The 14,131-nt window shown below is 40.6% G+C and overlaps 1 protein-coding gene across 1 annotated transcript; it reads left to right on the plus strand.

Annotated features, from left to right (window-relative positions):
• The first annotated feature begins 3,950 nt into the window (after positions 1 to 3,950).
• tollip (toll interacting protein) lies at positions 3,951 to 14,102 on the plus strand. Its single transcript, XM_072381108.1, has 6 exons — positions 3,951 to 4,054; positions 5,299 to 5,448; positions 5,691 to 5,873; positions 9,674 to 9,826; positions 12,731 to 12,815; positions 12,902 to 14,102. Exons 1-6 carry the CDS (start codon positions 4,022 to 4,024, stop codon positions 13,123 to 13,125), a joined length of 828 nt encoding a protein of 275 aa, XP_072237209.1. The 5' UTR covers positions 3,951 to 4,021; the 3' UTR covers positions 13,126 to 14,102.
• The last annotated feature ends 29 nt before the right edge of the window (positions 14,103 to 14,131 follow it).

Here is a 14,131-nt window from a genome sequence, read left to right on the forward strand (position 1 = left end):
TTATTTTAAAAGATATGTTTGTGCATAAATAAATACATTTTAAAATACATCAGGAAGATGACCCCCAGTGATGAAGTGCTAAATGAATGTCTCAGGCAGCTGAAACCCAAGGGAGGCGAGGAGGAACCATCATGGAAGAATAAGCCTCTGCATGACATGTACCACAACAGATTGAAGAAGTGACTCATAAGAATCCCATTAGTGGCCAGAAAAGGCTGGTCTCAAATACAATACAGAGGCACTAATCATGGAAGCTCAAGAACAGGCCCTGATCACAAGCACAATAGACATAAGAGTTTGGCACACTAGATAATACCCCAGGCGCAGAATGAAGAACATAAAGAATGAACACGACAAGCTTGAAAAATACCAAGGGCTGAAGAAGGAAGTGGAACAATTTGGGAATTTAAGGCAGATTACCAGTGGTAATCGGGGCACTCAGGGCCATAACGTCCAGACTGGGAGAGTTTCTCCGGCAGATCCCGGAAGATCCCTGTGTGCACTAATTCATGTTTTCCATTAATCTGAACAGATTAATAGGTTCATGCCAGCCCCTGATGAGACAAATGCGCGCGATAGCGCGCACTAACTCATATGTTTCCATTACTCTCAACACATCAGTTGTGATAACAGCTTCATGGCAGCCCCTGACGACACAAATGCGCGCAATAGCGCGCACTAACTCATAAATTTCCATTATTCAGAACAGATTAACAGGTTCATGTCAGCCCCTGATGAGACAAATGCGCGCGATAGCACGCACTAACTCATGTTTTCCATTAATCTGAACAGATTAATAGGTTCATGCCAGCCCCTGATGAGACAAATACGCGCGATAGCGCGCACTAACTCATAAATTTCCATTATTCAGAAGAGATTAACAGGTTCATGCCAGCCCCTGATTAGACAAATGCGCGCGATGGCGCGCACTAACTCATATGTTTCCATTACTCTCAACACATCAGTTGTGATAACAGCTTCATGGCAGCCCCTGACGACACAAATGCGTGCGATAGCGCGCATTCACTCATATGTTTTCCATTATTCTGAACAGATCAACCGGGCCTTATGTGTCTAAAGCAGATTTCACCAGAACAAGCCAGAATCTCATATTTCAGACTGGATTACGATCATATAATGGTTGACCTTCAATTTGACCTTCAACTCTCAGCACATTAACTCATATGTCTCTGTGTGGACGGGCAGCAGCTTGGCACCCATCAAAATTTCTTCAGAAATTTTCTAGTTTATTTATTGTTACGGTAAGTTCCATAGCTTTGTTTTTCCTCCATTTTCACGAAGTGATTTATTCGTTCTTACTTGTTATAGTCGCCTCCGTTAAAGGAGAGCTTTAAGTTAAAGATAAAGTTTTATAGAGCCTCTGTTTTGAAAGAGTGCGCCTTTGTTTTATTCCGCCTCACTTTGAGAGCGTGACTTTGCTGTGTTAAGAGTTCATAGCTTTTGGTTTTCCTCCCGTTGTGGAGAGATTTTAAGTTTGTTAACGTTCACAGCCGCGCTCCTCCTCCCTCGTAGTTACAGAGGAGAGGCTCAGGCGTTTATAGCCTTTTCTTTTGCGCTGCGGGAGATCGCCCTGCAGTGCCGTCATCTGCTGTCCTGTTTATTATAATAAAACCATCTCGAACCGTAAGACCCTGCATCTGCGTGCTGAATCCCTCTCTGGTACTTGACAGTGACTAGATATCAGAGTGGGTTTAGAAGAGGTCGGAGCACTATGGATCCAGTAGTGTGCCTCGGACATGATGTAAATAAAGAAACGGTGGCAGCAGTGTTTTTTAATGTTTTTTAATCATTTTATTGTTTTTTAAGGCATATGACATGTTGTGGAGAGAGGGATTGCTAATTAAAATGCATCGAATGGGAATTGAGGGAAACATGTTTAACTGGACTATGGATTATTTAAGTGAAAGAGTTATACAAGTTAAAATGGGGTCGGAGGTGTCAGAGAGCTATGTGGTAGAGAATGGCACACCGCAGGGGAGTGTGATAAGCCCAACGTTATTTACAATAATGATAAACGATATATTCGACAGTATACCAGCAGGAATGGGAAGATCTTTGTTTGCAGATGATGGGGCGTTATGGAAGAGGGGAGGCAACATAGATCACATAGTTAAGAAACTACAGGAAGGGATAGATCAAGTGGAGAAATGGGGAGAAGAGTGGGGTTTTAAATTTTCAGTGGAGAAAAGTAAAGTAATGTTCTTCTCAAAAAAGAAAATTAGTGAAAATAAAAAGTGAAACTTGTACAGAAAGAACTTAGAGAGAGTAAGCAGCTTTCGATTCTTAGGAATGATAATGGATTCTAGATTAACATGGAAGGAGCATGTGAAGGGAATTGTAGAGAGAAGTAAGAGAGTATTGAATAGTATGAGGTGTTTGGCTGGGTTAGAGTGGGGTGCGGATTTTACAGCATTGAAATATATATACATAGCATTAATAAGGTCTAGAATAGATTACGGCAGTGTGGGATATGGACCGGCAGCAAAATCAGTCCTCTCGCAATTAGATATAATCCAAGCCACTTGTCTCGGAGCAATAAAAACAACACCAATATGTTCACTACAGGTTGAAGCAGGAGAGATGCCATTAGGGCTCAGAAGAAAACAGCTGATAGCCAACTACTGGGAAAATTTAAAAGGACACAAAGATGAACATTCAGCAAAGAGAGTTCTGGAGATGTGCTGGGAAAAGGGGAAGGAGGAAAAAACGAGTTTTGGGTGGGTCAGTGAGGGTTTAGCAGAACAACTAAAAATACAACATATGGAATTCAGCCCAACAGTTCTGTGGACAGTAATACCAAAATGGATGCTACAAGAAACAAATGTAGACTTAAACATGTGGAACATCAAGGAAAGAAATAAAACAGCAGATCTAGTGCAGGAATTTTATAATTATGTGGAGGAAAACTATAGAGAATGTGTGTATATATATACAGATGGGTTCAAAAAGCCGGCAACAGGAGCAACAGCAGCAGCAATGGTGGTTCCCATTTATAATAGAACAATTTCAAGAAGAACATCAGATAATTTAAGTATATATGCAGTGGAATTATGTGCAATATTGCTAGCAATAGAATGGATGGATGATGTGAGGGATATGAGAATAGTTATATGTAGCGATTCATTTTCATCACTCTTAAGTATTAAAAATGGAACTGCAAAAACCATCAGGAAATTTTATATGAAATACAGTTAAAAACATCCAGGTTAATGCAACAGAGGAGGGAAATAGTGTTCATGTGGGTACCAGCTCATGTAGGAATAAAAGGAAATGAAAAAATAGGGAGGCAGCAAAGAAAGAGGAGGTGGAAATGAAAGTAAAATGATCAGAAACAGAGGGGAAAAGTTTAGTATGGAAAGAAATAAACAATCAGTGGAATCAATATTGGAAGAATCAGGAAAAAGGAAGACATTTATATAAATTACAAAGTGTAGCACGAGAGGCAGGCTGTTATGGACAGAACAGAACAGAACAAGTAATTATTAGCAGGATAAGAATAGGTCATTGTAAACTGAATAATACACTTAAGATAATGGGGAAACATCCAACTGGGCAGTGTAGCTGTGGGGAGAAGGAGACAGTGGAACATGTGATGATAGCATGTCCCAGATATGGAAGGGAGAGGGAAATAATGAAGATAGGGCTGCAGAGGGCAGAAATAACAGAATGTAATTTGAAAAACATAGTAGAATCTGCTAAGTCTAAAGAAGGGATGAGAATAACAATAAGATTCTTGGTAAATACTGGAATAATTAAAAGAATATAGAAAAGAAGAAATAGGAAAAAAAATTAGTCCAGTAGTTGGCGGCATATGCAACACCAAGGATGCCAGCTGCCATTAAAAATCAAAGAAGAAGAAGAAGACTTCCGGGATAAACACCTCATCTACGCACAGAGCGTTGGTTGTTTTTAATACCCTCTAACGTCTGTTTCGTTGTGTTTAAAAAAAAACGGGATCCAAGAGTCCAAAATCTGTCAGTCCAGACACTGAAAAGGCGACATGGCGACCACCATCAGCACTCAGAGGGGACAGGTAACGCACTCCACTGACAGCGAGGCGGAACTAGAACGATTAGTCTGCCAACATCAGGTTTTTTCCCATCTATGCTCACACATTAACAACATACTCGATCGTCAAGTCTGACATCATTTGGAGATTACTGGAAAATCTCATGTAAAGTACGCGAATGAACACATTGCTGAGGGTTAGGTAAGTGGTTTAAAAGAAATAAATATCTGCGACTGAGCATATATCAAGGACGACATATTGGCCTGTCACTGCTGAGCAGACTAAGCCACACTGCTCAGCCCCCAGGGGTGGTGAGGAGGCAGGCGGTGCTGCTTCTGTGTCGCTGCTCCTGATAGTGACTCAGAGTCAAGCTCATGTTAAATAATGTCTCAATAATGTCTTAAACTTTTAAACTGTTGGCAAAGAAGATGTTGGAGGCTCACTGAATAAATTATGCTGAATGATCAATAGGTGCATGTGCACCTTTGACTGAAGTCTTGGTATCCTTCACTTGCAAAAAGGGTGGGACATTATTCTGCCACATTTTGAATAAAAAGATACTATCAGAATACTGTCAGAGACTTACAATTGGAGGCTATAACAGTACAATGAACATGAATACAGCGGTGCTACACATCATATTTAAAGGTACGATGTAGGAAGTTCCTTTAGAGGATTTAAAAAAAGGAGTAATCTCTAACAAATATGTTTATTTATTCACTGAAGTATGTATCTGCAGAAATGCTGATTAACCTCATTTGTTCATATTTAGCTGTTCTGGGGACAGTCTGGGCTGCAACCTTTGGGCAGGGCTCCGTAGACAGTTACTGTATGGATCATATACTCTGACCATGGTTTCTTGGACCTCAGCGGTAGTTCTAAGTCTACATGCCTCTCATGGAAGAACTTCATAAGAGAATGGAATATATTTCAGAAGTCTACAGGTTCATTGTCAAATTAGCAAAAGCTTCACTTGTCCTCCAGGAATTGAAAAAAAGTATTTCCTGGATTTCAATAGTTGTATTTACAACATTACGGTTTTGAACACATTTGTAGATAAAACTCATACATTCATACATAAAGAACATTGATTGAATTACTTCGTTTGATATCAATGGCCAATGACCGAGAGACAGACCCTGCCTCTTGGTCATTGGCAGGATCCATTGAATGGATGGATGTTGTTTTATGGTCTGTCTGTGTGAAATATGTCCTCTCTCTTTCCAAAGCCTTTCTGAAGCCATGCATGTGTGTATTGTTTTATTCAGGTGTATATTGGGGAGCTTCCTCAGGACTTCCTGCGAATCACTCCAACCCAGCAGCAGCAACAGGTCCAACTTGATGCCCAAGCAGCCAGGCAGCTGCAGTATGGAGGCGCAATAGCAACTGTTGGACGTCTTAGCATTACTGTGGTCCAGGTACACAGCTCAGCTTCACTCTTGAAAACAGTTGTTTCATCTGAATTTCCACCAGTATGGATATTGTATATCAGTACATAACAATAACACATCACAAATGACAGTACCTTGATTTTTTTTTTTTGTTAGTTGATGATATTTAAGTTATTAAACATGTCTTCCCTGTCATACTACATTTAAGTTACTGTTGATAACTTAAATGTACCTCTAACCAAAGCCACCTTATTTGTTTGATTTCATAGGCCAAATTAGCAAAGAACTATGGTATGACACGGATGGATCCATATTGTAGAATCAGACTGGGCTATGCAGTTTACGAGACACCAACTGCTCATAATGGAGCCAAGAACCCGCGCTGGAACAAGGTGATCCAGTGTACAGTTCCTCCAGGGGTGGATTCTTTTTACCTGGAGATCTTTGATGAGGTGAGGATCAGAACTTTCACCTTCAGCTTACATCACAGAAGAAGAAGTTATATTATATACAGTGGCTTGCAAAAGTACCCCCCCCCCCACCTTAGCATATCCCCTATTTTGTTGCCTTACTACCTCAAATTGTTATCGTTTGATTTACTCAACTTTTTTCTATGTGAAATAAACAAGAAATACAAAAAAGGCACCCTTGATGGAGCTAGTCAGTGGAAAGAAAGTGAGGTTTTGGACTTGATTTAAAATCCTCATAATTTTGTCGGCTCCAATTGCTGTGGTGTATGGTTGGTTTGGCTGGGAAGACCAGCAGTTCAGTTTTTGGGAGGTTAAGTTTGAGGTGATGGGCTTTCATCCATGTTAATATGTCAGGGGGTCAGAGAGGCTGTGTGGTTGTCAGGTGGGAATGACAGATAGAGCTGGGTATCATCAGCATAACATTGGTGTGAGAAGCCATGTGATCGAATGATCTGGTCCAGTGAGGTGGTGTATATGGCAAAGAGAAGAGGTCCCAGTACTGAACCTTGGGGGACCCCTGTGGCGAGGTGGTGCGCTGCAGAAGTGTGACCAAGCCAGGATACTTTGAAAGACCGACCAGTGAGGTACGATTCAAACCAGGAGTGTGCTCTCCCTGTGATGCCCATGCTAGAGAGTATGGACAAAAGGATACTGTGGTTGACAGCGTCAAATGCCACCGATAAGTCGAGCAGGATAAGTACTGAGGACTTAGCTGTCGCTCTGGCTTCTTTTAAGGCTTCTGTCACAGCCAACAGAGCCGTTTTGGTGGAGTGTCCACTTTTAAACCCAGATTGGTTTGGATTAAGGAGGTTGTTATGTTAGAGGTAATCGGTGACCTGCTTAAAGACCTTTTCAATGATTTTAGACAGAAACGGGAGGAGCGAGACCGGCCGATAGTTCTCCACGAATTGGAGGGAGGGAAGGTTTCTTGAGCAGCGGTGTAACCTGAGCTTGCTTGAATGTGGTAGGAAATGTGCCCGATGTCAGTGAAGCATTAATCACATGTGTGAGTGCTGCAGTTACAGTAGGAGCAATGGATTGGAAAAGATTAGTGGGAATGGGGTTCAGCGGGCATGTAGTAGGACGGCTACATGTGAGAAGTTTAGACACACTGCTCTGAGCCAGAGGGGTGAATGAGGAAAATGATGCAGTAGGACTTCTGCATGCAGATTTTGTGGTACCAGGTTCGGTAAACTGTTTGTTTATAGCTGCCACTTTGTCAGTAAAAAAACGAGGCAAAAAAAAAAGTTTCCCGGTGTCAGTAGTACTATGAATCTTGTTAATGTCAAAATACTTTTTTGCATCAGTAACACCGGATGCGAATGATGACAGTAGCGTCTGGAGTTTAGCTAGATCTGCCATCACATAGAATTAAATAAAATATAGCTGCAAGCAGCGATGGGGGGGCCTAGCAGCATAGCAGGCAAGCTTATAGCTGCTCAGGAAAGCGTCATGTGTCCATACAACAAGTTTGGCAATGAAACATCAATGCATCGCAAAGATATGGCCTCACTTCCTGTTTGGCGTCGTCGTCGCCAAGTTTGATTTGCTGCTACGGGCAAATGGAAGCGTAATTAAAAAATCCACATGATAACTTTTGTGCGGCTTGGTCTGAAGATTCTGTGTGTCAAGTCCCGTGGAAATCGGACAATCTGCGTGACCTGAAATGCTTTTTGAAGGTTTTTGATGAAATTAGAAATGGCGGAAAATCCAGTATGGCACAAATGACGTCATGGGGTGCAATGACCTCGTCTACATCCAGGGATTCCAAGGGTACCTCATTTGTGAAATTTGGACCAACGGGTCCAAAGTTATACAGTTGAATGCACTTCAAACTTTGACGTGTTGGTGGCGCTAGACAGTTTACTGTTCGGGCATGAAAATTCTTGACTTTGCTAAAGGGACAGTCCTGAATACGTGTGCCAAATTTAACTTTTTATCATAGCGTTCATGGGGCTGCCATAGACTTCAATTGCAGCAGAAAGTAGATTAATTATAAGAAAAGCTACTAACACAATGGGTGTCTTTGCAGCTTCGCTGCTAGGCCCCCAATAAAAAAAACCCATTGAAACTGCAGGTTGTAATGCAAAAAACACTAGAGGGGTTAATACTTTTGCAAGCCACTGTAGATCCAACATTCTGCTAACATTACTGTAAGCATGTAGAAAGACCATGCTGTAAGATTCTGACCTCTTTAGAGGAGATGAGTAGACCTTGATTGGAGCTTTAATTTGAGGGCTTGGATTTAACAAAAATCTGTTTCAGTGCTTGTCAGAGAATATCCTAAATTATAAAAGGCTGAACAATAAATCGCATGGTTTAGGTTGAATCATGACCTGTCTTATTAATAAACTCTGGCATAACTTCTAACTTTGATTATTTTCCTGTGCGCTTGCATCCTGCCCAAAATAACAAGCTTAGTTCCTGTTGTACATGTAGACAAGATGACACAGAATCTGTGCTCCTGTTCTAAGTGCTTTGGTTTCATGCTGTATTGGTACAAAGATACAGAGTGTGCACATTCCATCCAAATGGCACATTTACATGACATTATTTTTACTGTGTGGATTCAAATTCCTTCTGCATGTATATACACTCTTCTAGACTCAAATTGGCCTAGGTGCTCCATATATGCTTCAAATTTCATTGTTTTGTATCTTTTTGTAAAACACAAATGTGGATTAAAAGATATGTTGCTGTAGATCCTCAGTCACCCAGCTCATGGTAATTATCTAGTGTTTTTACATGCATTTCTCTTTGATCTGTTATTCTAAGGTTCACTAGGTTAGCATGGCTAATTGCTAATTGCCTGACTTCTTTAATTCATCATAAGAGCTTGAATAAGTGCAACTGGAGTTGTTCTTGGATCTTGAAGATGTTCCACCTCTCATCTGAAAGCCTTCTTCAGTTCTGAACTAGATGGTGGGGAGTATGAGCTTATAAGCAGAGAGGGCCGTTACAGTCACATGTGTCACTGAACCCCCTGACTAAACTGCATGTTGTGTGTCATTATTGAGTCATTATCACCTCTGAATTGTCTACCAGCCTGAAAGGTCAGGTTCTGGTCACAGGATCCAAAGTGTGAATGTTTGTGAAACTGCCTTGGGAGCAGAGACAATGCTGCTCTGTAGGTGCTGGGAAGGTGATACCTGAGACCATCTTCTCTGTTCAAAGAGGTTTTTTCCAGTTTAGCATAGATGGCTTCCTCGACTCCTCTCTCAAACCTTCTCTGTCCAGAATGTGGACATTACTTCTCCTCAGAGAGTCCCTTCTCCTTGAGATGTAGGTGCACTGCTGGGTCTGGACCTGAAGAGGTGGCTCTCCATGCACTTATGGAGCTGTTGTTTGCTCAACAACAGGGCACAAGGAAGCCATCTATGTTAAAGTTGGTAAAACATATTTGAACAGAGGAGGATAAAAGAGAAATGCATGTGAAAACAGTAGACGTTCCAAAAAGTGTCACAGAGTGAAATGTGCTACTAAGAGAAGGAACTTCTTGATAGTTGATGAGCCAGAAAGAGCTGGCAGTTCAGCAGGGTACACAGTAAAAGAGATATAATACCTTCTATACCTTATAAGTCATTTAAAAACAAAGAGAACATTAAGTATCACTATCTCCACAATATACTGTTAAAATGATCTTAACCCAAAACATCCATATTAATACCCCGTTAGTGACATCATTGGTAAAATGACAAGTCAGTTTCTATTTTTCAGCCTATGTGATTGGTTGTCTATTGTAGCATATAATTTGATGTTTGCTTCCATCTGTTTTTGTGCAGAGAGCTTTTTCCATGGATGATAGGATAGCATGGACACATGTCACCATTCCTGAGGGGCTCAGGGAGGGCAGTGTGGTGGATGAATGGTTCAGCCTCAGTGGCAGACAGGGAGATGACAAGGAGGGCATGATCAACCTGGTGATGTCATTTGCTGTAAGTATATTTACACAAACAACTGGAAACTGTGCATACCCCACTTGACTGACTGTTGCTGGGAGATACATGTCAGTTTTGAGATCTCCAGTAGAGTTGTAAGTATTGATTTCAGTTTACTCAGATTCAGTTGAGAATGAGCAACGTCCTACAGGGTCTTTTCTTTAAAAAGCTCTGCCTTAATGACCTATGTGTATTGAGACGTAACCATTAAATGTAAATTAAGTTAATGTGGTTTTTCATGAAAATGCAACCACAAGCCTTTCATCTCTCACAATGCCAATATCTTTGTTAACTAAAGATCTTTGATAACTACATCTTCATCCTTGTCCTGACAGAGTTCATTCTGGTCCTAAACTATATGTTGTTCGAGCAGTCTCAAGCTTCCAGTTTAAGTTAAATGTGGAAGCTGTTACAGATGGATTAATCTACCTTTTTCTCAGAGCAGCTCAGACCTCTGATTATTCTAAACTTGATAAAACCCACTCTTTCTAAGATATCTCCAAAGAGTTCTAAGCAGATATTAAATGATATTAAAACACGCCACCATAGAACTGGAATATATTTTCTTGCGATACTTATTGATTCCACCTTCAAGCTTTTTCTGTTCTCAGGTCAATCGATCAATCTCAAGTACCCATCTGCTCCTGGACAAGTGAAAATAATTTCCACATATAATTAATAACTAATGTGTGCCTTGATCCGCGGGTTATTGCCCTTCTATGCACTAAAGGTTGGCCCTTGGCACCAACACATCATCATGAGCAGATGAGCATTCTGCTTGCTCAGAATGCACATCCACAATTCCAGTTTAAGCTCATTGATGTATTCCCGGCTGGGGCGGAGTGACTAGTCCTTCACAATGCACAGTGCACTCACATCATCTCACATTACAGCACGGCCGGCTTCCTTCACAGCCACCTGCTTCACAGACATATCTCCCAAGCTGCTGTTTGCCCAATTATTGTCCACATTCAAACACTCAACAATCTTCCTGAATAATTTCAGCAGCCTCCCTGCACAGAGGAAATAAGAGGCTACACCACCTTTCTCCTGTGTTTTTAATTTGACAGAACCCCAGAAGCTGTCACACTGAATCTCTACAACAAACATCTGCCGCTTTAAATGGTTAGAAGGAAACATACGTGCTGGCCAGCTTTCACAGCTGGTATCAGCTGCCGGGGGCTGGAGTACTTTACAGGCTGTGCTCAATTTGTTGTGCATTTCCAGACAAAGACTCAATATATCAACTAAAAGCTTTTGTGATGTGATGTGTGAAGTCTGACTAATGGTGCTGTGCTTGAATCAAAAGTTATTGATATTCAAATAATACAAATATTCAAATTAAAACATTAAAAGTCACTGAACTGAATTTTACATTATGGGAAATTGGCTATAAATACATAATGACTGTCCATGAAGCATTCTTATGAAAGGCATTGACTTCTGAGTACAGATAAAGTCATTGTAACTTTAAACATTTTTTACGGTAATGACTTTTGAATTTACATTACTTGACTATACAGCTTCTGAGAAGAATTCTACATATAGAAGGTGTCTGTCAGAGAATGCTGTAACCAGATTTAAAGAGTTGATTTCATCCTCCTTTTCTTCACTGCCATGTGCAGATATCACAGAGGACGGCTACCTAAATTTTACTCCAGTAGAACTTGACTCTCTTGTTGACAGCACTATAGCTTCAATGCGTACAACACTGGACAATGTTGCCCCTCTGAAAAGGAATGTAATCAGTCAGAAGAGGTTGGCTCCTTGGTATAATTCACAGCTGCTTTAAAGCAGACTGCAAGAAAGCTGGAGAAACAGTGGCGTTCCTCTAATTTAGAAGAGTCAACTTGTATTTTAGACCCAATCCCAGCCAGACTGTTCAAGGAGGTTTTCCCCTTAATTGACACTTCCATATTGGATTTGATCAGTCAGTCTTTGTTGACAGGATATGTACCTCAGACTTTTAAGGTTGCTGTAATTAAACCTTTAATTAAAAAACCTACTCTTGATTCAGAAGTGTTGGCTAATTATCGACCTATATCCAATCTCCCTTTTTTGTCTAAAGTCCTTGAAAAAATAGTTGCAGCTCAACTTTGTGCTCATTTACATAGAAATAATCTGTTTGAAGAGTTTCAGTCAGGATTCAGAGTGCATCATAGCACAGAAACAGCACTGGTGAAAGTTACCAATGATCTCCTCTTAGCCTCTGATAGCGGACTTGTTTCTGTGCTTGTCCTGTTGGATCTCAGTGCTGCATTTGATACGATCGATCACAGCATTCTGTTACAGAGACTTGAACATGTTATTGGGATTAAAGGAACTGCATTAGGCTGGTTTAAGTCATATTTATCTGATAGATTCCAGTTTGTTCTTGTAAATGAAGAATCTTCCTCACACGTTGGAGTAAGTCATAGAGTTCCTCAGGGTTCTGTGCTTGGACCAATTCTTTTTACTTTGTACATGCTTCCATTAGGTAACATTATTAGACAGCATGGCATAAATTTCCATGGCTATGCTGATGATACTCAGCTGTACTTATCTATGAAACCAGATGAAACCAACAGGTTGGTCAGACTACAAGCCTGTCTTAAAGACATAAAGACCTGGATGACTCAGAACTGTCTGCTTTTAAATTCAGACAAAACTGAAGTTGTTCTCTTTGGACCTGAGCGCTTCAGGGAGAAATTGTCTAGTTATATAGTTACTCTAGATGGTATTTCCTTGGCTTCTAGTTCTACAGTGAGGAACCTTGGAGTTATTTTTGACCAGAATTTATCATTTGACGCACATATAAAACAGGTTTCTTGGACTGCCTTCTCTTACCTTTCAAGTTAATATGTGATTAACTACATTGAGAACTTGAAGTTAAGCCATTTATCTTGTCTCTCTCTGTGCCAGTCTTTACCAGCAGCAATGATGAGTCAGCCTGTTGTTCTAATGCCCTCTGTTTACCAGGAAGGAGTCGGATATGTGCCCATTACAGGTCAGAAATGCACACACACACATATATACATAATTTCCCCTGTGTAGAACTGGCTCTTTCATTGACTGTGTGTCCTATGTTGCTAGGAGTGCCTGGAGTGTACAACCAGGGCATGGTGCCTATGGCAGTGCCATCAACCATGCCAACTATTGGGAGCCAGGGGCACGTGTGCAGTGAAGAGGATCTTAAGGCTCTACAAGATATGTTCCCCAACCTGGATAAAGAGGTTGTTCGCACTGTACTGGATGCACAGCAGGGTAACAAAGATGCTGCCATCAACTCTCTGCTGCAAATGGCTGAGGAGCTCTAACTACAGAAGACCATCAGGGAGCAGACACACCAATACATACACTCATGCACACATGCATGAAAATGATTGAAATGAAGAGAAAAAAAAGCCAGATAGTACATTCTCTCTGTTCACACACAGTTTAGGTAACTCACACCCTGAACTCCCAGTTGTGCCACTGGCTTTAAGTCACAGAGATCTGTTCCCTCTTCCTTCACTGACGCATTAGCCAAACAGTTCAAATGAAGTATGGACCCTACTTGCACACAACTCTGTGACCCAAAAGACATTCCTCATCAAAGCTTCACAAAAACAAAGTAAACCTTTTATTAGTCAGTGGTTTAAATTTTGATCAAGGGCGTGTGTGTTTGTGAGATGCTATAGTCATGCCAGGATCATTCACTGCTCACTCAAACTGAATAATAAATTGGCAGTAGTGGGACATTTTGTAAATTTGACTTGCCAGCATAATTTTGTGTTTCTTCAGTGTTTCAGTATTATGATATATTTTGCAGTCATGGTAATACAATCTATATTTCCCTCAGTGATTCCAGGGTTTGATTTGCACTCATTAAGCTGTAGCGAGTCCATCTACCATAATGTTTTTGTTTTTGTATCTGTGTTCTTCTATTTCATATTTTAGCTATGAAATGTTTTGTGCATTCAAATCTAATTATTAAGAATATATTAAATCATACAGAAATCTATATATGGATAAGAGAATGACAATGAAGAGCCATTTAGGGGGAAATCTATTGTCTGAAGACAACACAACTTTCTCTGATTTATCCTTCACATTGCTAAAAACATATTCGAAATGTTTGGAGATAACATATTGCAAGTCACACAGTATGGATGTTAAGTTTTATAAAGTACCTTGTGGAATCACTTGTTAACTTAACTGTAGTCTTAAAGATGCAGCATGAAAGTAAAGATGTTCCTTTCCTGCTTAGCAGGATTTTGTCAAAGCTTTTGAGGCCAATAAAGCTACATCCACATTTTGCACGGTGACTTCCTTTGAATCCTA

Source organism: Leuresthes tenuis, unplaced genomic scaffold, assembly GCF_036924035.1.
Source record: "Leuresthes tenuis unplaced genomic scaffold, fLeuTen1.0.hap1 SCAF_2, whole genome shotgun sequence".
NCBI lineage: Eukaryota > Metazoa > Chordata > Actinopteri > Atheriniformes > Atherinopsidae > Leuresthes > Leuresthes tenuis.